Here is a 25,574-nt window from a genome sequence, read left to right on the forward strand (position 1 = left end):
TTAATGTAGGACAGCGCTCTGATTAGCTAATGCTACCTGCAGGAGGCTGAGGAAATACCACAAACGGAGATAAGATGCTATTAGTAGATTTTATTATATTTTTTCCTGAGGCTTGGGAATAATCACTTATCTCTCTGGTCAAACCTCTCCAGATCTCTCCCTTCAGGATCTGAAAGCAGTTCACATAAAAGGCCTCCATGTAAGGCCCTCTTCTGTTGGGTGCTGGAGGAAGAGCACACGATGAGGGAAGAAGCAAACTGCTTCTAATTTAACGTATTCCTTTCTTGCCATTTAGGCAGCTCACCAGAAACGACAGAAAACCTTATATCCTAACTTAAAGATGAAATCAGCAATAAATTAAAAATGTTTTCATGACTTCTTAGTGTGGATCTCAGTATATAAAATAAAGGGTAAGGAGGTTATGACGATCTCTTGGATATGGAACTAATTAAAATTTAATATATTTATGGATTTTATACTAGGATCCTCCTTCCCTTTTTAGGTAATACTACTACACTCAACTTCCTGCAGGTTTTACTAAAAGCAAAATCCCAAAACAAAAAAGTCCTTTTTGAACACCTGGCCCAATAGTGATTTTACTGCAATTCCAGAGCTTTGTCAGGGTGCAGAGCACGCACTAGCGGGATGCACCGGACCCACGCGCAGGCCGACCCCAGATGCACGCAAGCACGACAGGCAGTAGGCGCACCAGCGCCCTGCAACCCCGGGCCTCAGAGCCTGTTGCTCGGGGGCCAGATAGGGAGCAAGTGCGGCTCCGCAAACGGAGGCTAGAATTCCACCCCGGCGGCAACCAAGGGGCGCCCTTCCACTGCTCAGGCGGGGATTTAACCCTCGGCGTCCCAGCCCCTTTCGCCCCTCCCCTGCGCACTCAGATCCAACTCCACTTTCCAGACCAAGGCCGACTCCATTGTTATTAAAAGCCAGAGGGTGGCGAGAGGGGATACGCAGGGATGCAGGAGCCAGAGCACCCATTCCTCTCCGGCCAAGACTTGGGAAAGTCCGAAAGGCGTTGAGGAAGGACTGGATAAGCCCCAGTCGCGGGGCCAAGGGAGGGCGCCCGAGGGAGATGGAGGCTGGGCGCTGATCCCACCTCCCCGCGCAGAGATGGTACGGTCCGAAGCCGGGCGGGCGGAGGAGGCTCCTCCGGGTCTCTCCCCGCCCGTCTCCCGCCTTCCTCGCCGCGCTGCCGCGGGAGCGAGCGCGCGCGCCCGCGACCCCTCCCCCGACGCCGGCGCCCGCGCTCCGCCCCTCGCCGATCGCTCCTCACCTCCACCGCTGCCGCCGCCTTTCTCGCCTCCTTCTGCTCCAGCCGGCGTGCGGGGGCCGCGCCCGGCCGCCGCGCTGTCCTGGGTGGGTGGCGCTGCCCGCGCGGCTGGCGGCTGAGCGCTCCCGCGAACCAGGTCTCCCGCCGGCGCGGCGCCGTGACAGGTGCAGAGTCCCGGCTGAGGACCCACCTGCGGCGGCCGCCGCGATGCCCACCATGCGGAGGACCGTGTCGGAGATCCGCTCCCGCGCGGAGGGTGAGTAGCCGCCGCAGCCCCGCGCGGGGCGCGGGCGGAGGTGGCTCGGAGCCAGCCTGGGGTCGGGCCATGCGTGTGTGAGTGTGTGTGTGTGTGTGTGTGCGTGCGCGCTTGCGTGTGCTGTGGAAGAGATGCCCGACCCACCACTTCCCCAGGGCAAGTCCGGCGGTCGAGCGTGAACCCTGGCGGACCCTTCTCCCTGCGCCGCCTGCAGTGCGCTCGCGGACCCCTTCCCAGCTCCAGCCCCGGCATTGGTGTCCTCAGCGGGAGCCCCAAGGCTTGCTTTGCACCGCAGCGTGACCATTCGGTCCCTGTCAACGAGCGCTCTCACGCTGCCCACCTCCCTCCCCACTAGCGCGCAAACCTCCCGTCTCCACTCAGTTTCCTCACTCCGGTGACCAGATCCCCAATCCGCCGCCCATCTTTTTGCAGCTCTCCCCCCACGTCCCCCCGAAGAGTGGGTTTGCCTTTCCCCGGCTGCAAGATCCTGTGATCCCCAGCCCCTTGCCTTCCGAGCGCGAGGAGCCTTAATTGGGGTTGGGTGCTCAGCGGATACTGTGCATTACAGTCTCTGCAGTTCTGCCTCCTGCAGTGGAGTCTCACCGGCTCTGGTCTGAGGTTTCGTTGTGGTTTTTTTTTTTTTTTTTTTTGCCTTTTGTCTGGTCCCCGCACTTTGGCCAGCTGAGCTGACTTCTTCAGCGAGGTGGAAGCTGCTCCACCCAGGGCCAGCTGTTGAATGGCTACACTTATCAGCAATGAGCAACAGATGCCAAAGGGTAAAGGCAAGTAAGCTTTTGGAGGACCAAGACACTCTCTTCATCCTATCCGAGGAGCCCTCAGCATCCTGCCTAGCATGCTGCAGTCACTCCATTAATATTTCTTGATTTTGTTCATGGCAAAGCCACAATTGTACATATCTCGGGTATTATTTTCTTCTCTTTTATTCTCTCCCGTAAACCCATCCTTGAATCCCACAAAGGGTGGAATAACATGTTTTTTTGAGAACTAATCTATCTTGCCATCATCACTGATTCCCACCATTCCCCCATCCTGCCCTCTAATGTGAGGCAGGTGGTAAAGTGATTTTAGAATAAAAGATACAGAAGTTAGGAGCATAGGATTCTAGGGATTTGAGACAGTCCATTTTATTGTTTTTCCTCCTCAGAGTCCCCATGTTAAAGACAGGGGCACTGGCCTCTAATATCTGTGATTTCTGATCACAGCGCTTAGGAAATGCTAAATGAAACCGCTCTGGAGAGGCCACAAAAGAGTCAAAACTGACCCGTGTCCTACTTAGGAATTTATTACATACTTGTTGTTATTTGTAATATAATGGAAAAATATATAGGGCATTACAGTTTTAGATGCACATTTGAATAAATGATGGTGTTATTTTAAAATGTACACAGTGAAAAAATGTATCTTTTGACACTTCTGAATGAAATGAATGAATTTTCTTAATCATCATTTGAGTGAGCCATACACGTAGTGCAAATACAGTGGTAACAGTTGGGATTGTTCTCTCAAATAATAGCGACTTATGGATTGTATATTGTGGGAAATGGGAAAAGAGCAAAGACCGGAAAACAATGCAAACCTGTGGCATGTGAGAGGATTTTATTAGTATTGAGAGACTACGTTATTGTTTTTGATTGGCATATGTATTTTTCAAAGCATTTTCACAAAGATTACCTTATGGAACCTTATGATGCTCCTGTTGATGAAGGTGGTCCCCTCTGATAGTTGAGGAAACTGTGGTACTTGTCCAAGGTCGAAGCTAGTTCAGTGACATGTTTGGATTAAGAATGCTGGGAAAACAAGGGCTGTTTCTTATTTAATCTTTGTATTCCCTTTGCATCCAGCACAGTGTCAGGGGCATAGTAGTGCTTGGTGAATGACCCTTCCCTCCCATATTGGTTGGTTTCAGTTTATTATGTGCTCAGCATTTTGCTCAGGACTGTGGTGAGGACAACATAAACAATGACTCTGTGGGCTGGCAATGTGGCTCATTGCCTGCTCTACCCACACTTTTCCTTCCGAAGGAATATTCTCCTCTGACAGCTCCCATTGCCTGAAGGGCCTTGTTCTGAACTGCAGCCTCCTTGGCTTCAGCTGATTGGGCCAGGATGAGCTCCTGACCCAAGGGCAGACAATCCATAGGTGCTCAGACACTTGTAACCTTGTGGTTTGGCTCAAAAAGATTCTCTCTTGTGATCATCTCTCTCATGGGAAGAGTTAAGCTTAGAGACTTAGAGTGAAAATTGAAGCAGAAAGGGGCAGAGGTGAACAGGCTGGTAGAGGATAGAATGGGTGTAATAGGTCATGCAAATGCTGCTGATAGGAGAAACTGTGAGTGAACAGAGGAAGATAGGAGAGAAAATGGATTGGAGGGAAGGAATGGGGCAGAGAGACACAAATGCTGAGAGAGGATGGCTAGACCTTGGATTACCTCCCTCCCTGACTTTCCTAGTCCCAGTCCTAAGTAGCATTAGAACAGGCTCTTTTTTCTTTGAAGTGACTTGAATGGATTTCTGATCCCTGCATGCAGGTTAGCCAGATGCATGGCTGTCCTATGTGCAAGTTTTTTACAACCAAATTGGGGCAAAAGGACTTACGTGAAATAAGGAATAAATAATTAAGAGGGGATGTTATTAATTGGACATTGTGCTCGCTGTGGGTGCTGTAAGTCCTGTGGAAGGTCAGGACATGACAGCATGAGGTCTACCAAGCAAACACTTCACTGAGGAAGGATTTGAGATGGCACTCACCGGTGTTCTCAAACTTTAAGGTGCACGCGGATCACTCAGGGATCTTGTTAGATGCAGATTCTAAATCAGTAGATCAGGGGTGGGGCTGGAGTTGTGTTTCTGGCAAGCTCACAGGTAATGCTGGATGACGCGGCCCTGCAGGCCTGAGTAGCAAGGCTCTAAATGATGTTGCCATCTTATTCAGTAGTCGGGAGGGTATTAAAGGCAGAAAGTAACCAATTGAAAAAATGATGAAAGTGAACATGGCTTATTTGAGAGTTCTTAAGGAAATTGGCCAGAAGCAGAGGGAAACTTGGAAGGAGTAGGATGTCAATTTGGATAGATAAAGCACTGCTAGATTACAGAGCATTTTGAATGCCAAGAGTCAAATAGACATAGAATTGAATATTTGAAGAGGGTCTTAGAGTTCATTTAATCCAATTTCTCATTCAATCATGACGTCAATGTGTAATGTCTCTAACAGGGTCAGTTAGGAGCCAAAATGTTATAAGCAGAGTGACATTACCAAAAGAGTGTCTTAGAAAGATAAGTCTCGAAGTATGTTGCATAGTTTGGAGGGAATGGCACTGGCGGTAGACTCTATTGTAAAAAAAAAGAAAAGTCTAAAAATGACAAAGGCCAGGATTATCAGTGAAATGGAGAGTGAGAATGAGAAGGTAAGAATCAGAGATGTTTCTGAGTAAATCATACTCATACAAGTACTGTTCCAGGTACTTAGGATACATCAGTTAACGGAACAGAAAAAGCTTTGCCCTGGAGGTGCTTACATTCTAGTGCGGCAAGAGACAGCAAACACAGTAAATTAGCAAATTATAGAATTCATTATGTAATAAGTGCTGTGGGAAGAATAAAGAGAAGGTGAGATGTGTGAGGATGGTGGATGGATTGCAGTTTAAATAGGTTGGTTAGGTTAGCCTTCAATAAAAAGTTGGAGATGAAGGAGTTAGCTTGGTGGAGATATGGGGGAAGAGTATTCCAGGCAGAGGGAACAGCCAGAGCAAAGGCCTCAAGGCAAGAGAGAGTCGGGTGTGAAAAAGGAACAGTGAGGGGGAGAATGGTAGGAAATGAAGTCACAAAGCTCACATCAGCGGACGTAGTGAATATAGGGCAGGAGACAGGTGGTAAAATAAAAGGAGATTCTCAAGCAGTAATTTCAAATTTTAATGTTTACAAGATCCTAGATATCTCATTAAAACTGCAGTTTCCTGGGCTGACTCGTGACAATTCTGTTCAGTAGATCTTGGGTGGGACTGGGAGACTACATTTTTAATGAGCTTCCCAGGATATTCTGGTGCAGGTGAAACACACTTTGAGGAACTCTGCTTTACCCTGATTGATTGGGAAAATCTCTTAAAAGTTAAGGAAATTGGCGAGGATCAATAACAGAAAATATTAATTCAGATTTTAAAGTAATTGTGGAACATGCAAATGTTTTGAAGATACTTAGAAATTTGGAGGTTAGATGTGGGAAAAACCAAACTTGGGACTCTGAAGTTTCAGAGATAATAGTTGAAACTCTGATAGAAGATAAATTTGCCAGAAAGCAAGACTAGATAAAACAGAAGGCTAGGAATTCTAGATCTCTTCACTTCTACCCCCGGCTAAATCAAATGAGTCTCTGAACACAGCATTAATAATGCTAGAAACAGGGACTGAAATAATGGCGACTTATACAAAGCAGAGTTTTTCCTGACTCTTGTAAAACTAATATGGAGGAGGAAAAAAACCCCAAAAAACAAAAGAAGTAAAACAAAACTAGTATGCACATAGTCAGTCCAGGTTGGCTATGCCCATTACATAAAGTAGTAAGGGATCTTGGCTCCTATGCCTTTCTGCTTCTCCATCCTGAGGGTATAACTTCCATAAAGTCATGACGTTGGTCCCTGGGGCTCCAGCCATCGTTTAGGAGTTCCAGGCAGGAAAAAATGGAAGAGTAAGAGATGAAAGGCTTTTCCTGGAAGTGTTGCACAAAGACTACTGCTTATTTTGCATTGTCTCCCATCTGCAAGGGAAGCTGGGAAATGGAGTATTCTAGCCAGGCACATTACTCAGTGTCGTGTTACCAAAGGAAGAAGGGAGAATGGTTGTTGGGTAGGCAACTAATAGGCTCAGTCACCATCAGATACTCAGGTTGCCCACAGCTCCTGCTTGAATCAGAGAACTGTTGTAGAGCTCATAATTTACAAAATACTAAGTATTCAGTTGTTCAAAACTAAGGAAATGCACAAAAAATACATACCTGTCCAATGGTTTGCATTTTCTTCTGCTGAATATTATACTGCTAAAATGTAAAACATTCATTTGGTTATGTAAAACGTTTTAAGTGATAAGTTTAGGACTTGTTTTAGGGATTGTTTTCCTAAACTGGTCTGTATAAATGGCAACTTTAAAATGTTTCTAATTATATAGAATATTATGTTTCATTTACTTAAAAGATAGCAAAAGGATCACTGATGTAGTTTCTATATGAATTGTTAAAGCGAAAATTTTAGGAGGCTATTTCAGATGTCCAGGTAAAAGATGACTAAGACTCTTTGTTCTTTTACAAAGCATGTATTATGCACCTGCTGTCTGCCAGCTAATTGGGAGTTAGGACAAAAAGATCTGGTGAATGAAGGAGATTCTAAAAGAACATGAAGGAGGTCCCAAAAGAAACATGAAGAAGAGTTAAAAATCTCTAACTGACGTGGCACTATGAGAGAGGTGGTGTGTGAGCATAGTGATAATTGATTTAATATTTGAGAATCTCCAAACACATGTCATTTTACTTAGTGTAATTCTGGAGATATTTGGTATGGCAGAACTAAACTATTTTAGGTTTTCTAATCTATAGTACATCAGTCGTTTTTTTCATGATCTTGTCGCAAAAACAGAATTGAATCATATGCCTGCCTTACAGCCATAGGAAAGATTGTGTAGGTCAGAATATACCTTTGGAGTTAGCACAGTGTTTTCTTCCTGGGTCTCTATTCACGTAGTTTCATTACAATGTAAATGTTGTCAAGGCAACAGTTTCATTCTTCATTGTTCACTGAGCCCAAATCTTTCAATGCTCTTCTCTCTTAATAGGAAGCTCCCTAAAGGCAGGGATTTTTGTCTGTTTTGTTTACTGATGCATTGCTCCCACTGAGGACATTGCCTGGCACATAGTAGGAGCTCAGATGTTGGTTGAATGGATAAATGAATCTTATGAGCTAGAGATGAGGTGAACTCGAGATGGCTTATAATCAGACCTACTTGATACCCTCCTACTGGAACCTGAGCACCACGAAGGGAACAATTTTGGTGTGATCTCTTCATTGCTGTATGCTCTACACTTAACAGCCTTGCCTGCCACAGAGTAACCTGCCGTGTTTGTCAGATGAATGGGTAACTCTGAACTTTGTTTTTAGTGGAAGAGCTTAACTTTGTTCTCTTGATTGTAGAAGTAACACTTGCTCAGTGGAAAAACTCACACTGCAAAAAGGTGTCAAGAAGACAGTGAAAATCACCCCAGTCTATGCCATCTAAATATAACCACTGTTAGCATTTTAGTATATATCCTTTCCAACTATTTTCCAGGAGAGGAGAAATATACTTATTTGTTAAGAAAAGTGCATCAGAGTCTACATTATTTTTAGTCTTTTTTTCCCCACTCAGTATTTCATCCTCGCTTATCAAGTATAAATTTATGTAAACTCCATGAAGAATGAGATATTTAAATTTATTTTTTCTAATTTAATTGAAATATAATTGATAACTAACATTGTATTAGTTTAAGGTGTGCTACGTAATGATTTGATACATGTATATATTGCAAAATGATTACCACAATAAGTTTAGTTAATATCTATCACTTCATGTAGTTAGAAATGTTTTTCTTGTGATAAGAACTTTTAAGATCTCCTCTTGGAAGCTTTCAAATATACCATATGGTATTTTTAACTATAGTCACCATGCTGTACATTACAGCCCCAGGACTTATTCATCTTATAACTGGAAAGTTTGTACCTCTTGACCACCTTCACCCATGGGAAGGGATTTTTGTCTACTGTCACTACTTATGTCTTCAGTGTCTGGAGCAGTGCCTGACACTTAGTAGGGCTTCGGTAATTATTTGTTGAATTCATAGATCATTAATTTTTTGGCAGCTTAGCATTTTTTTTGTTAGTATATAATAATTTACTAAGGAATCCTTTATAGGTGGGCGTATGGGTCATTTCAGGTTTTTTAAAAAAAAAAAATCACTCTTGAATAACATCTTTGTACACTTTTCTAATTATTTCTTTGTAAAATGTCCCAAGAAAAGGGATTTCTGGGTCAAAAGTATATACCTTTTAAATGAATGCTTATACATATTTCAAAATTGCCAGAAAGATGATCCGAGTTTACACGTCCACTGAGAGTGAACAAGGTGCTCCTTTCTCTACCCCTGCCCCAGCGCTGGAGAGCCTTCTTTTTCATCCTCGTGAAGGGACAATGAAAAAAAGAAACTTTAGGTTTACATGACTTTACTTATTAGATTGAACACATTTTGGTAAGTTTAGTGATGATTTTTTTTCTGGGTTGTTTATTCATGTCCCCTTATGAAGTTTGTTTGGTGTTGAATTTTAAGTGCTTCCCATATTTTGATGATATTAACTCTTTTCTGTTTAAAGTTTATCTTTTAACTTTCTTATAGTGTTTTCTCATGCACATGCATTTTTATTAAATATAATCTTTCAGTTTTTTCCTTAAAATGTCTTCTTTAATGTCATTTCTTGTTTGAAGAAAATGATCATTCTTCACTTACATTTTTCTTCTAGTACTTTTAGGTTTCATTTTAAACAGTTAAATGTGCAATTCCCGTGGGATTTATTTTGTTGTGAGATCTGAGGTAGGGGCCTAATTTTATTTTTTCTCAAATCATTATCCACCTGACATGATAACCATATATTTTATTAGTTGATCCTTCCCGTACTGGTTTGAAGTGCTTTTTTTTTTATACTGAATGTACATATACCGTTGAGTCATGTCTGGAGTCCATCTTCTCCCTCTTTTCTCCCTTCCCCCTCTATTTTGGTCTGTCTCTTTTGGCCCCTGTTATCAAATTCCTCTATTGCAACTAATAAAACATATCCTCATGACATTTCTACTCTAACTGCTCTTTTCCCTAATTTTTTTCTTGTTATTTTCATCTTTATTTTTCCACTTGAACCAGCAAATGCATCATTGAATCATTATGTTTATAAATTTATATTGAGAGAATTGACATCTTTCATATATTGAGTCACTGAAGCCTAGTTTTCATATGTTGAGTCATTGAAGCCAATGAATAGGTATTTCTTTCATGTGCTGGAGAGAGTTTTCTTAAAATAAATGTTGCCCATTTTAATGATTTGTTCCTAGATGATTTATATTTTATGAAGATATTTTGAATGAGATCCTTTCTAAAATTATGTGTTCTTGTTTGTGACTGTGAGCACATATAAGGTGGAAGCTATTGATTTTGAAACTGACCATCATTCTGAATTATTTCCTTTTAAAGAGTTTTTTAGTTGATTTTCATCTCCATCAGTTTTAAAATTATATCATATGTAATAAAACAAAGTATTTTTAAATGAAGTTTTCAATTAGTTAGACTTGACTAGGTGTATTTTGGGTATACTATTGTTTCAGAAAGATTGGTTCATTTTTATCTGCTGAACTTTTGTAGACTCTGCTGAAATACAAGTACAGACTTACTATTAAGGTTTCATACAGTAGCCCTTACATAATAGCAGGGATATTACTCTTTTTTATCCTTTCCGCTAGCAGAAGAGATCAGAATTTAGACCAACCTGGATTTAACTAATGATTCCATGGAATCTACTTATATCAAATTGGCATTCATTTCTTAATGCTAAGAGAAATAAAATGTGAGCCACAAATACTAGACATGTGTGTAGTTTTAAATATTCTAATAGCCACATTTAAAAATAAAAAGAAACAGATGAAATTAATTTTTATATTTTCCTTAACCCAATATATACAAAATATTGTTTCATCATGTTATCAATATAAAAATTAATAATGAGATAGTTTGCATTCTTTTTTTGTACTAGGTTTTCGGGATCTACTGTATACTTTATATTTACAGTACATCTCAATTTGCACTAGTCCCATTTCATGTGCTCAGTTACTGCATGTGGCTAGTGGCTGCCATACTGGACAGCGCAGCTGTAGATTATACCTCTAGCAGGGGCTTACATATTAGGATTTACTGGAATTTTCCAGAATATAAAATTTTACAATGGAAATCATGGCTTAAAGTAAGCTTATTAAAAATACACATATGGGTATACTCTGCTCTTAAATAGAGATTTAAGCCTTCAACTTCCTTCCTTACAACAGAAGGTCTCATAAAACCTTACACATTATGTTAGTACTTACATAATACTGCTTTTGACATGGCCCCTGTGGCAATTTAGAGGTTTTATGTAAGTACATATGGCATCTTTTGAAGCCTGTTGTTTTGTTCCCATTAAAAAAAAAATCTCTTTTTAATAGATTTGATAAGCAAAAGCCATGCTGCCCTACTTTCCTGTAAGTTTTCATTTAAATGTTAACATGAAATATATGTACATAGATAGTATCTTTGAGTAGTATGCTTTTATATGCAATCTTCCCATTGCTTTTATTGATCTAAGGGGACTATAGAACTTGGCTTCATGGGTCGTTTCACAGCTAATTGGGCAAAGGGAAGTGTCTGTTTTAAATTAAGGCTCTGTTCCTTGTTTTGTGTGAGCCTGTCTTTGAAGATGACTGATCTTGATCCATCTGGGGCCGTGCATAATGAGATTGGGTTAGTCAGGTGACAGTTTAGGCGGAGACTATTAATAAGAAGGTCAAAGCCAGCCTAGGGTCTAGACCAGGAAACCACTTTAGTGGGTCAGGCCTATTTAGAATACAAGGTTGGCTGTCGTGAGTGAAGCAAGCAAACAGTGGTATGCAAGGGTAATCAGAGAGAGAGTTTGTTCCAACACCAATTTAGAATCGTTGAGCTTCTGTAATTGGCTCAGCTCCCTGTGGCTGACTCTGGTCTTAAAGGAAAGGCAACTTGGTGTAAAAGAAATCTCCTCCAGCATCTGCAGTCCATCTTTTCCCCTCATCCTTCCCTCACCCTCATGTAGATTTTGCCCTGTCCCAGCCATCAAAACCTTAGAGGTAGGAGATATTTAAAGAGCTCTGACTTAGCCCTCTAAGGATGTGGCATAAATCACCCTGAGTCCCTGTCACAGCAACTCATAGAGCTCCAGAACTAGAGGCCCTGCCTTGCTCTGGGAGAGGAGACCCTGGTCCCTGACCCAGCTTGGACTCAGGGCTCTGCGCTTGTGAGCAGTTCTGATGCCAAACCAGGCCTGCCAAGGGTTCTGATTATCGTTTGCTTTCACTCTCCCGACTGTTGCTCTTGGCCAGCTCATCTGGACAAACTCGTTGCCCCATGTTAGAGCTCTTTGGTTCTGAGTGCCCCTGTTGTCCAAGACCATTTTTCCTGGATCCCTTGCTCTGCCACTGTGTTGTCATCCTAACTGCTGTGAGTAGTTAACCCTTTCTAGTTCCCTTCTAGTCCGTCTCATTCCACTTAAAAAAATAAAAACCAACAAAAAACCCAGGCATGTTCTGTCTCTGACCAAAGAAATCAAACAGATCTCTCTGTATAGGTTTTACCCAAAATTTGATGTGCTGATCTATACTTTAAGCTTAAGTTGGGTTCAATCCACCATCAGTGCCAGAATGGTTGTGAGAAATGTTCTCAGGTGGACTTACTCAACTTTTGTAACTTTCACAGTTGTGAGTAATGGTTAGAGAAATGACCTGAGGAAGAATTACTCTGTCTGCCATCTTTAGTAAAAGTGTGTCCAGTGTGGTCAGAGCAGTGGGAGACGTGTGTAATGCGAACTGTCTTATAGCTACATTGTATACCTCAGTGGTGCTCAGGCCTGGCTGCACAGTGAATCAAATAGGGAGCTTGTAAATGATGCTGATGTCCAGCCCATCACAGACCAGTGGAATCAGTCAGTCTGATCCATTGGGCATACGGACCAAGCGTTGACATTACATCTCCCAGGTAATTCTGATTGGCAGCAATGTTGAAAAACACCGGTGTAGATCCTTGAATTTACTTGCTTGTAGGGAGGATGGGGAATAGATTGTATAAAGCCTTGTAGGTTGCCAGCCAAGAAACCAAGAAAGTATGGATATTTTTGGTAAATTTTTTGTCTATTGCCCGGGTACTTAATAGATCTAATTATACTTCTCTTAATTTCCCCTCTCGGAAATGATAAGGTTTATATAATGATACTCAGTTATTAGGTTTTGAAGACTTTCTTTAAAATTCTGAATTAAACATTCAGTTCAACCAAGTGAAAAGTAAACACATGTAGTTTATTTTTAGCTGATGCTGTATCTACACTGGGAGCTTGATGAATATGAGCTTTTCTGCAGTGTCATTACTAGTTTTTGCTAACCTATTTACTTTTAGTATGTTGGAGTAATTAATCTCTTTATTCATCCTATATTTGTAGCCTACATATGTGGTCATTTTCACCAGGAAGAAATACCTTAACAACTTGGTGAAAGTCTGAAACTTCTGTGGCAACTTTATTTTCAAGAGGTTTATTTTCTTTAGTTTACAATTATTGATTTATCCCACTGTGATGTTAAATAGTCTTTTACAGGTTAATGCACAGAAAATGAAAACTTACCACAAGCCCTAATTTACCTGCCTTCCCTGATTGCTGAGATGAAGCCCATTTTTTGAGACTCTTAATTTACCTAGTGTGATTTCTCCGTGGATGGGTGCTGGGTTTCTAGCTTCAGGATGCAATGATTATTTCCACCTCTGAGGATCAGAAAACGAGCCCACAGTGCCTTAGAGCGAGTGCATTGTGTCTAACCTTTGTGTGATTATTTTTGATTTTTAGTTCTCTTCTCTCCTTATTGTATCTGCATTTAGACTTGACTCTTTTAGACGCTATTGTGACTTGTACTCGACAGATGGGAATCCTTTTAAAAAGCCAGAATTTGACCTAGGAGGGGAGGGAAAATTCTGAATCGTTGGCTCAGTTTAACCCCGGATGGCTACTGATTCTTGTCTTTTTGTTTAAAGTTCATTGAAAGAATTATTACACAGTTGGCCTTTTGGTGACTTCCAAGTGAATATAATTAGCAAAGGAGAACAAAGCTTTCTTAATTTCCCCAGGTGTCGAGTTGAATTTACCTCGATCCTATTAAGAGACGTTCCCTGTGGAATTTATCCTTATGGTTGGTGAACTGCTCCCCTATGTGTTTTAATTTTAACTAAGTCTGAACACCAAGATCTTCAGTCTGCATTAACAGTTTTCTTTATAAGATGACCGACACTTTTTCATATATTCAGCTGGAATTGTCCTTTTGTTTTTTTAATTCCATGGACACAAACTAATAGAATCACCATCTTAACTGTTAACACTTCACGTGTCTTTATTGCCTTTGGTACTAGACTATTTGACATAGTAGCCACTGAAAAAGTAGAGTGCATTTGTTTTGTGACACAACAACAAAAGTTGAAACTATAACTCATTTAGTGCTATCCCCACTTTCCTCAGCATCTTAAGTTAACGCCCTATAAATAATTAAGAGAAAATGAAATGAGGCACTTGGAGCTCCCAATAGGCCCAGAGTAATATCTGACTTCTGGCTCTTCAAAGATACGTGGCCTTGGACAAATCATGTAACATCTCTCAGACTCCTTTGGCAAAATGGTAACGATACCTACCAGTAAATCATCTGCCTTTTGGCTAGAGAGTAGACCAGTGCTGGCTGCACGTTGGAATCTCCTGAGGAGCTTTAAACTCTCTGATCCCTAGAGATTCTGGTTTCGTCTTGGGAATAGGAGTTGAAAGAAGGAGAAAAATAGTGGCTTGGACTAGTAAGTGTCAGTGGAGGTGATGACACGTGGTCAGATTCAGGATATAGTTTGAAGGTAGAGCTAACAGATTTGTTAATGGATAGGACATGGAGTGGTAAAGAGAAAAAGGAGTCAAAAATGACTAAAGTTTTGGGCCCTGAGCCCGAAATCATGGTGCCATTTCCTAAGAAAACACTGGGATGAGGACTGAAAACCTCCCTGCATCTTAGAAAAGAGTGGGAAAAGCCACATGTGCCAAAATATGTATATTTGCATGCATTTCTTTTTTTCTCTTAGAAAGTATTGCTTTATTCTAAAATCAAGATTTCTGTCCTCTACTTCTTCCATCTTCTTTTCTCTGGATATTCTTTAGAACCTCAGTAAACATAACTATTAGTGTCTTACCTGTTCCTCGTTGCTATGGATCATAGACATGTAGGGACTTCATGGGTTTAATCTGTTTGGGATTGATAATTTCTATTGCCAGGACTTTTCACTCCATGATTAGTTGATGAGAGCAGTTCCTCATGTCATCATCGTGTTCTTTTGACTCTTGAGGTGCTCCAAACTGTAGGGACATCCTTCAGAGTGGAGAAATTAAATGAAAGCACTTGCTGTAACGTAGGTGCTAAACAAATGTTACTTGACTCTGCGTCTGGTGAGTGATTGGGATAATCAAGCTGTTCAGATTTTGGAAGCTGAACTTTTAACATGCTGGAGTGGTTTTGAAATGTCATGGAGTTTTCTTATTATTGTGTACAGGCCCGTTGCACTTTACTCAATGATGGCTACAGGTATTCCAGCAGATCTAAGGGGCTGATTTCATGATTCTAATTAGTGATGGTAGTATGTGGAGGCACAAGCATTGCATTAAGAGGTTCTTTCTTCACTGGGTGATTTTTATTTATGGCATTAGAAGATTTGTGAAGCATCTGTTCAATCTATCCTCTCATTGTTCTTGTTCACCTATGAGTTGGGTAGAGCTGATGGCAATCTCACACATGTGTAGGTGTCATTGCTTCAATGTCACCGAGCACTGTGCTGGGTCTTTTAAGTCTTTGCAACCCACCAGCTGTCATTCACACATCCTGGTTTAATCTGCTTAGTGGAGGTTTCTGTCTTTTTTTTTTTTTTTTTCAGCCACATCCTGACAAACTGAAGGATGCCAGACCTGCCTTACTTGCTTTTGTGCAAGTGCCACCTAGATCTTTGAGTCTGTCTTGTCTACCCAGTCTCAGTGGGTTTTTTAATACTCCCCACAGTGCTGATGGCAGACAAGCCATCCCAGGGCCACACCCATTCTCAAGGCTGTGTCGGGATGTGGTGGAGTTCTCTAGTGCTTCTTTATGGATTTCTTATTTTTCTAACCTTGTTCAGTGGAATCATTGGCTATTTTACATGCCAGATTATGACAGTGCTTGTCTTCAATAGATAGACGAGTGTGTCACACCTTTCTTTATCCCGGATAGTGTCTGGTTCCATAGAGTAAAAAGCTCTTCTTGCTTTTGGGCCATTTATATTGCTGTGTGTGCTACACTGACTTCTCTGCCAAAGTCATAGTTAGTAGGTAGGCTTTAGTTTCCTCACTGGGTGTTCTCAGTGTCTGATTGTTAAGGCTTTGTTTAAAAAAAAAAAAAGATGAATTGTTTTTTCTCTCTTGTAAAGTCACAGTGGAGGGAAGAAGCAGGTGCTTGTCAAACTCCACTGACTCATTCTGAGAATAATACGGTAGAAAAATGATGTTATTTGGAACTTTCTGCTGCTTTTAATAAAAGGAGGGCTAGTCTGTTGGAACCAGTCATGTTTCCACCTGTTTTTAAAATGCATAAATAGCTCTAAAAATGAAAGTTGTGATAATTCAGATAACTTTCCTGGTTGCTTTTTTGTAGTTTTTCCAGTACATTTTAAGGGCTGGCTCATGGAGAACTATCATTCAGTTGTATCTTCCTGTGTGTGCAGTGCTACTGAAGTCTGTGGGGTTAACTATCCTGCAAGCATTTTTATCTACTAATTTATCAACTAAAGTTCTTTTCCATATACAAAGCGGTGAAAACTTGCTCATACATTCGTTCTATATTAGTGGTTCTCTGATGACTTCATGATTGTCTTTTTAAAAAAATCTTCTTAAAAGGGTACGATCGTGGAATTCTAGAGTTGGAAGAAACCTAGAAGTGATATAGTGCCACACTATCCCTGCTATAGCCTGCATACCTCTCAGTGGTGGGAATCCTGCCCACTTTTGAGGCAGCCCATTCCATTCTCTCACAGCTCTAGATCTTTGCAAGTTATTTCTTGCTAAGAAAGCAATGAAACCATTTATTCGCTCCACGTTTTGCTAGGCCAGTTGTCCCCCATGTTGTATTTGCGCAGTTGATTTTTTTAGGCCTTAGTAGGGGACCTTCAGTTTTTTCAACCTCTTGAAACCTTCCTGAATTCTGATTTTTTTCATGTCATCTGTGCATTTATTAATTGTACCATGTGTGTCCTTATCCTCTCATTGGAACCCCAGCAGTCTGGCTTCAGAGCCCTCATCACCTTAGGCTTTGACTTTAACTGTCCAAAAGATCCTCTTGGATCCCAGCAGAGCCTCGTGTGACTCGGTTGTTGAGGTCTCTTCCTCTGCCCAGTGTTACCTTGGTTCTTTTCTCTGTACGTCTTTTCCATTCTCCTTTTAATACCTGTGGCAAGCATGTGGCTTCAGGGTGCTGTGCTGCGCCCCCCGACCCCCAGCCCGACTCTCCGTCACAGTACCTGCTGAGTGCCGAGTCTCTTGCCTCTGCCTCTGTCTCTGGATCACAAGTCTGCATCCCCAGAAGGGAATCCACTTGGCCTGGCTGGTCAGATGCCCCATGTTGACCCAGACACCCAGGCCCGGGGTACTAGGCCAGGAGAGGGGAAGAGGGACAGGAGTTGAGAGTGTGCCCCAGGGTAGGCTCCTTCAGAAGGGCTTGCGGGCAGCGGGGAACCAAAGGAGTGCTCCAATTCCAGCCCCCTCTGTGGATGTTTGTCAGATGGTTGTGAGTCTGCATTGTTACATAATCTTAGAATTGTGGGTCTCGATTTTATAAGAATAGGGCCTAGCTTGAAATCCTTGTTGAAATCCAATGCTGAGGGCTGTATTTGAAAAAAGAGAAGGAAAGAAAGTCTGTGAAAGCTTTCTGTGCCCAGTGGTCAACACCTACCTCCCTTTTCATCATCTGCACTTGAGTTTCCACTGGCATTGACCTCAAACTCATTGACCAATAACATTATTGTTCAGGCTTAGTAATGTAAAGGACCTTTTTTAAAGGTGAAAATTTCCTTTTTAATCTCTGAGTGTACATCCTGTGTATGAGAAACACGACTTTCAAAACAGTGAAGTCCTACTCAGTGTTAACTGAATTCTTGATACAAAAGGGAAATGTTCTTTTTAACCTCTGAATTAATTATTTAAAATTTTTTTTTTTTACCATAGAAGGTGTAGTTCCCATTATATAAATCAGTGAACTCTGCGAGCACGTCTGTGGACCGCTATTTTCATTAACAGTAGTTTATAATGTACAGGATGCATCTTCTTTCCTTTTTAGAACACTGGGGCAGTAGTTCCTGCATCTTTGGAACCTCTTTCCTTCATTATAGTTCTATGATAAGTGACAGTTTACTTAACTATTCTGCAGGTTCTCACAGTTCTGTAGGTCTAAAAATTATATATATATATATGCTACAAGATATGAAATCATTTAGAGCAGCCACGTGCTAGCTTTTCTTTTTGTGGTTGTTGATAATCTCCTACCTTCTCTTTTGCTGTAGTTCCTCCAACTAATGTTTGTTCTAATCTTTCTAGTCTTAAGATGATTATCCCTGATAGAGGATGGAGTGACCTAGGAGAAGTAGGAGTTGAGAAGTTCTGCTTTTTATTTTATTATCTGTTAACATTACACCATCTATTGCAGGCAACAGACCTATTTCATCAATTCCTTGCATTCCAAATGGAAGGAAGAAAACATTTCGGTAGTCTCTAACATTTTTGAAAACACCTTTCTTCTATTCTCAGATGTCTGTGCATCTGTTATTTGTATTGAACGTGTGAGCCAATTTCCAATGTTTCCCATGGTCTTTTTTTATCTTCTTGTACTTGTTACGGTCTTCCTGTGCAACAGCAGTGGTCTCTTTGAATATGCCTTCTATTTCCTCCTTGTTAGGACCTTTCACAATTAGTCAGTGTGTTGCTTTAGATAGCCTTCTGGACTTCTGCCATTTCGGGTCTTGATGATAACTTGAAATGTGTCCTCCCGAATTCTGGAAGATATGTCTAGCTTAGCCAGATGTTCCCCTCTTTGAGTGTCAGAAGTTCCTTGGTACAGTTATGTTTTCTATGAGTATCATTACTACTTTATCACTTTTGCATTGATTAGAATCCAATCCAGTTCCTCATCTTGTTTCCTGTATCTTCCCAGAGATAAATTTGATGCCTAGACAAGTCAACGATGCTTTTAGTTAATTGAGACTTTCAGGAGATACCTGGTACATATCTGGTAGTTGAAAGCCCTCATTGCTAGTGCAGTCTGTTTCTGTGCCAATTTTTAAATCTATATTGGGAAGATGCTATTTATTTCTTCTATCTGACCAAGTGATCTATGGGATATTCCCAAGGCAATATCATTAATTTCCTTTCATCTTTCATTAGTCTTCTTCCTCTTCCTGTTAAGCATGATTTGGCATTAATAAATGTTTTATTTTTATTTCCTGTAACTCAGCATGCCCAAGATGATTATTTTCCTGGGTTAATAGCCAAGGCTGGCAGCCAAGGAAGTTGAGTGCTTCCTATGTGTGAGGCCCAACACTAGACATGCCATAGATTTTCATGTAATGCTGCTCAAGGATGGCCTTTCCTCTGAATGTCAGGAATGCTTTTTCCAGTGTCTACCACTTACAATTCATAGTACTACTTTTGGAGTTTGCTGCAATTCAGCATGAGTTCAGGAAGTGTTAAGCCACTGTTTTTTTTTTTTTCCTGTTTTAGACAAGAAATGTTGTTTTCACACTTTATTTTCAGATCAGTGCCCACAGAGACACTTAAAGATATCATTACCATTTATGGTAATGACGAGTCCTGATAGGAAAATATATTAGCGCGAGTATCAGGATAGGGACAAGACTATTAAGTATGAGAAATTTTTTCATGCCTGATATTAAAATGGAAAATTTAGTAAACATTTATTACATGCAAGAGACTTCTTTGAAGTGTTATGTACTTCCGTATTAGAGTAACCTACCTGATAGATGCTTACATGTACTCTTATGTCTGTCTTGTCCTCAGTGCATAAGTTAGGTACATCTGTAACATCTGTTACTAATTATTCTCAGTTGCTATATACCTATGTGTATAGGTCAAAAGATTACTATTGGAGTGGTCAAAAGTGGTCAAAACCACTATATGTTTAAAACTTTGGAGGTGACATTTCAAGGAAGAATGATCAGGGAGGGCGCTGTGATATCTAAGCATCTAACAAGGTCATGAGGGTAGGAGAGGGTCGTGGTTGGAAAAAATGTGTTGAGGTAGAATAGGGCCCAGTAGAGGAGAAACAGAGTTAGAGGGAGAGGTCAGGGCAAGCTTAATTGGTGAATGAATGAATGCATCCATGAATGTTAAAGCTTTAGAGCTGGGCTGGACTTTATCAGTTTCCAAATATTGGCCTGGTTCTGGTACTCACTGGCTCTCTGACCACGAGCAGTTCTCCATATGAGAAGGAAAGTTCCCTTCTCCTCATCACTCAATAATTCTTTTAAAAAAATTGAACTCTTTTGTAAGATGAAAAGCAACCAGTTTTTTGAAGTAGATAACCATGTTTTACATCATCAGGGTAAGTGGATATTCTTTGTTCCAACCTTCATTATAACTTAGATACATCACATTTGCAGAAAAAGAGGGTAAAGGAGAGGAAGCTAGGGATGTGGAAATCTTTTTGGCTGTTGTGCAATTTCCTTAGGGTGACAAGCCGGTTATCCCAGAAAATGCTGGACTCAGGGCTTGGTCAGGGCATCTGCTCATGTCGGAGCAGATGTGATCTAGCAAGTAGGGCCTGTTGGGGAAGGTTCTAGGCAGCCTAGTGATTTTTTTGGGCAGGGTAGTTGCATTGTGGTTCTAGGTCATCATTCCAAGCAAAGCAGAAAAGCCAGCTAGTGATTGGGGTACAGGGAACAGAGTTCAGCTTCCTGAAGAAGTTGACTAGCCAAGTCCAGGTCCAGGGTCAATGCCCACCTATTTTAGATGGGCGTTGGGACAGGACTTGGCTTCCAGCAGAGGACTGAAATGCCTCCCCTAAAATTCCATAATGTGGAAGCTGAGCATATTCTTAAGTAGGTAGAGTAGTTCCCAGAGTCAAATGAAAAGCTTTACAGGAAGGTCAAGGGTGATCCAAGGCAGCTTGACTAATGGATAGTTACTTCAAGGTGCCACCGAATCAATCTTATCTGTGCTCAGCCTTTTCATGTGTCCAGAATGCAAATTGACTATGATTAGCTTAGCATGGGCCATGTGCCCACCTTTAAGTCAGAAAGAAGATTGGTATCTTGATGAACAGGTCCCTCAAGACTGCCTACAGTTGGGGAAGGAGAGTTTTCCAAAGAAAACCAAAGAACTGTTCAGAAGAAGCAGATGCTGAGCTGAAATTAGCAGTAGATGCCTACTGCATAGAGGCTCAATCAACACTTGGTACCTGGAAGGTATATTGATGCAATTGAAAATTTCATTTCCCCTCTGGCTATTGCAGTCGTGGTCTAGAAATTTGAGACATATTGCTGAGTGGTTTCTATTTAATTTCCGTCCTTTTAAAGGTGTTTGATTTCTTCAATGCCGTATTTGAAAATGTAATGTATAAGTCTTAACCTTTAAAGTACACAGTTCATTGTTTCCTGAGTGGTGGTTTCTTCCTTTTGTACCCTCTCTGTCTGAGCAGCTGCTGTCAGATTCACAACTGAACATTTGAAATCACTCTTCTGCTCCAACAACGCAGAACATGGGATTTCAGATCTCTTCCGTGGTTCCAGTACCTGCCTCTGCATTTCTAATTATATAAACAATATATGTATAGTAAGATACCATTAAAAACAAAATAAATAAAAGACAAACCTAAATTATTTAGCCAAAGATTGTTTTCTTCCAGAAACTTGAGCCAAAATAATTATTAGATGAGAACTTTTAATTATTCTTATTTTTCTCAGGGAACAAAATAAAAACACATAAACCTTTGGAAAGGACCCTGGGTAATGTTCGTAATTTCCTACTAAGTAGCACCTGCCTTTAATCACACCTAAGTTCTACAGTTGTGCCTCTAAAGTCTCTGGCTAGTTTTCCAGTCAATATTCTTTCATCAGATCCTATGATGTTGCAAGCATGACCGTTTGTCTAATGACCTCCTTCTAGCTCAAGAAACGTAAGCAATTAATGTGGTCTCTTTAATGTCTAATATTGGAAGCCATTGAGTAAAAGGAGATATAATTGGACTCTCCTGAATATATTTAGGAGATAATATAATATATATTCTGATTCCAATTACTGCCTTACTTATAACTGCGGTAAAGTTGAGTCTGCAAAAACTCAATGGTTCTATAACCATGTTACCAGGCAACAGAATGATTGTGTATCTTATTCTCTTCTCCCTCCTACTACCCACCTCTGTTTTTCTGTTGTATAACCCCCATACAGATGACAATTTGGAGGAAATATGTACTTATTTAATATTAATTTATAAAATTAGGTAAAATCCATTCTTTTGCTGTCTACTTATTGGTCGCAGCTTTAATTAAATATTATCCAAAAATTTAAAAAATAGTAATACTTACATTAGTGTCCTTAAGACGTTTGTTTTTCCCATCTCAAGTATGTTGAAGGGGAGATTAACTTTATTATCTCTGGATATGGAGTAGGGTGACAGGAACGGTTTGAGTGACAAGTTTTGTGCTACATTGCTAGTATAATGTCATTTCATCCTCACAATAACTGTATTTTATGCGGAGGAGGCTGAGGCTCAGAACATAAAATTATGTTATTCCCAGTATTATGTAAAAGTGTCATCATCTAAATTTGAACACAGATCTGACTACAAAGCCTATTACTTTGCCCCACAGTCTGCCTGTCTGATTTCAGTAATAAACATAATAGCTAGAATTTTTGTTTGTGCATGAGGGGTCGGGTACTGTCCTGAGTGCTTTACACACATGCATTATCTCATTTAATCCCCACAAAAACCTGTAAAAGAAGGTGGACAGCTCACGTTAAATAATTTGTCTAAGGTAACCAGAGCTCATAACTGATGGACCTAAACAGTCTCTCTCACTCCGTGTTCTGTGCTCCCCGTCACGATTCTGTAATGTCGTCCTTGAGTGTACCTGGTGTTTTCAGTATTATTGATTAGCATGATATAACGAGAAAAGATGCACAATGTCTAAGGACAGGATTGTTTGACTGGAAAGAGAATTCTATTAAGTGGTTAATCATTGGTTGTACTTAAAATCCTAAGTTTCTTTCAAGTCTTGGGCTTTTGTTTGGAGTAGTGTCAGCCAGTGGGTATAGGTGGCATCATACAATGGTGGAATAATAGTGAGAGACATGGGGAACCTCTGTGGGTCAGACCAGCTTCATCTCCAAAGAGTATCATGTGTACATCCACTTCTTTTCATCTCTGTCACTGCAACCTCACCCAGGCCCTATCATCCTTTAACTGGATTGTGACAGTAGCCTCAAAATGATCTTCCTGCCTGAAACTTTTCAGCAGATTCCTACTGTGTAAAGAATATAAATTCAAATCTCTTTTAACCTGGCCCTGCCTCTTCTTGTTTGATGCTGTCCCTGTTCACTGTTACTGGTCCTCATGAACCAGGAAATGCCAGGCTTATTCTTGCCTCCAGGTCTCTGCTCCTGCTCTACCCTGGTTGGGTTTACACCAGAGAGAGGCCTTTCCTTATCACTCAGTGTAAAGCTGCAACAGCAGTAGTGATAACAGCAACGACAATGAGAACAGCTACTGTGTATGCTAGGCATTGTGCTCTGCATTTATTAGCTCATTGGGTCTTCAACAATCCCCCTTTGAAGTAGGTACTATCATCATCTCCATTATATGGATGATGAAGCCAAAGCACAGAGTTCTATTAATCACTTATTTTCTTCATCACGCTTACCATGATGTATAATTATCTTCCTCTCCTCTAGAAAATAAGTCACTGAGAGAAGGGACCTTATCTTATTTTCTGCAGCTTTTAAAAAAATGGCTGGCACTTAGTAGGCACTTACATTCAACTTATGTTGAAATGTGTTGAATGAATGATTGAACTAATGAACAATGGGTCTTACTGATTGGGTCATGATATTTGTGATGAGAAATGGGAATTTCAGAGATGATACTTCTGCTGTAATTGTATGAGAGAACTAAAAGCCTTTCACTTAAATAACAGTTGAGCATTTTTCTTCTCTGTTACATTAGACTGTGTGCATATAAGCACGTGACCATGAATCTGGGCAGAGGAAGAAAGGAAAACTATATGTCAACATACTCAGTAACCCTGTAGTCAATAGGTGGATGCCAGGTAGTTGCTGGCAACAGATTATAGTCACTACTTGTCTTCTTTTCAAATATGGAGATTTAGCCATGATCACAAAATACCATTTGATTTTGTGACTGAGTTCTGGCTGCAGATTATATAAGGCAGCTGTTGCTGTGAAACGTCTGCCTCAAGTAGGGAAACTTTTTAATTTAATTTTAAAAATTTCCCTGTTCTTATGAACAAATGAGATACTGGCTTTTGTCTTCCTGGTGCCCAGCGGATACTAATTGCACAGGACTTTGGAGCTGAAAAAGAATGTCAGATTATTAGCCTGGCTTCCTCATTTCACAAGGGAAGAGAATAATCCCCAGATAGTAAGTGGTTTGTGCAGCATCACATGAGTGATCAGTGGAAGAACCAGAGCTCACCTGAGAACCACTATGTGGGTTTAATGATTGACCACTGTTAGGGGAAGATGGACAGTTGTTCACTTCAGGGCCACAATTAGGATGGTGACCCATCGGCATCTTTATTTTTATTATATAATGATATGTAATATATAATAAAATGAAGTTTATAAAATATATTTTAAATAAATAAAATATATATACAATGTATTATATAATAAAAGGACTCTTTATTTCCCTATAATTCTTCATCTTTCTGAAGTCTGGAAATAGCATTTGATAATTTTATAACTAAGAATGCAGAATTTGGCCTGGTAAAGTCTCTAGTTTGGTGTGTGCTTATTCTAAGTAATTTTGTCATTACAATACTAAGTAATTTTATTATGAATTAAAATAAACCACAATTCAGAAGGCAAAACTGCTTTTCCACTGGGGGAAATAATAGTCAAGTGGGATATTACAAACACTAAATATGGAATTTTCAATGTACCTGGAATTCTGAATTACTGAATCCTTGTCTATTCTATTTGGCTGAAATGAGGAAAAGCTTTCTTATTCATTTTAATAAAAAGGAGTCCAGAATAGTTTCTTTTGGGAGACTGGTTTGATTCTGGTGGGTTTTAAGATATTACAGATGTTGGAGAGTGCAACATTGAAAGAAGCTAAGGTGTTTCAGAAGCCACTGTTAAACCTTGTTCCTTTCTATTCCTGAAAGTGGTGGGCATGTGAATGTCCCAAGATTTTCTCTATAGAACTTGTAGGTTGTTAAGAGTAATGATGCTGTTAGTGGATGTCAAATGCCTGACTGAGCACTGAGGACACTGGAGTGAATGCCTGAGTGATTCTTCTGGAGAATCCAAAATGTAGGGAAGGAGTGTGTATGTGGTATCACTACCATCATTAGTTTGTGTGTCTGTACTTGAGGACCATGTTGAGATGTCCCCAAAAATTTGCAAATGAGAGAAATGAACTTGCCTTCTTATTTCTTTGTAAGATCAAACATGATAGGAGCAGAGTCACCTGCAAGAGGGGCAGATTTGTTCCTCGACCTACACGGTTTGATGGTAATCCCACTGCAGATTAAATGTCAATTCAAATTAGGAGATGGTGATGGTCAGGAAAGGGATGAGTCAGAGAGTTAAACATTGGCAGCACTCTTGTCAGCTCTGTGGAGGGGAAGAGATATGTTGGCCAACAGATTTGAAATATCATGGCCCCAGTGCCAAAGTATTCCAAGAGACTTAGAAGATTTTGGTCCTATGGGTGCGTCTACCCCTGTCGTGGGATTGGGTGCATCAGGCTGTGCTAGCCCGATGCTTAGACTTATGTCATCCACCAGTGGTGTTGCTTCGATGCTCACCATTCAGTTTCACTTGGTCATTTGATCTTCTACGTAGGCCAACATGGGAGAACTGAATTGATTATGAGACTTCAATTACTCTAGTTC

General features: G+C 40.6%; 2 protein-coding genes across 11 annotated transcripts in view; one reads left to right on the top strand and one right to left on the bottom strand.

Moving 5' to 3' along the window:
* The window catches only part of LOC139082320 (uncharacterized), a 32,930-nt gene extending 30,782 nt beyond the window's left edge, over positions 1-2,148 (bottom strand). For 2 of the 3 annotated variants that reach the window (XM_070612939.1, XM_070612940.1), the window contains exon 1: positions 1,289-2,144. In XM_070612939.1, coding sequence (XP_070469040.1) covers positions 1,289-1,845 — 557 coding nt within the window. In that variant the 5' untranslated portion in view covers positions 1,846-2,144. Of the gene's footprint in view, positions 1-1,288 lie in introns of all 3 variants that reach the window. The other variant, XM_070612941.1, reaches the window with a different exon arrangement.
* ATP8A1 (ATPase phospholipid transporting 8A1) overlaps positions 1,297-25,574 on the top strand; it is a 221,078-nt gene continuing 196,800 nt past the window's right edge. For 4 of the 8 annotated variants that reach the window (XM_070612931.1, XM_070612932.1, XM_070612929.1 and 1 more), the window contains exon 1: positions 1,403-1,541. Coding sequence is in view for 4 of the 8 variants with exons in the window: in XM_070612924.1 (XP_070469025.1) it covers positions 1,493-1,541 (49 nt within the window). In the remaining 4 variants the exon portion in view is untranslated. Of the gene's footprint in view, positions 1,542-25,574 lie in introns of all 8 variants that reach the window. The other 4 variants (XM_070612925.1, XM_070612926.1, XM_070612924.1 and 1 more) reach the window with 3 other exon arrangements.

Source organism: Equus przewalskii, chromosome 3, assembly GCF_037783145.1.
Source record: "Equus przewalskii isolate Varuska chromosome 3, EquPr2, whole genome shotgun sequence".
Classification (NCBI taxonomy): Eukaryota; Metazoa; Chordata; class Mammalia; order Perissodactyla; family Equidae; genus Equus; species Equus przewalskii.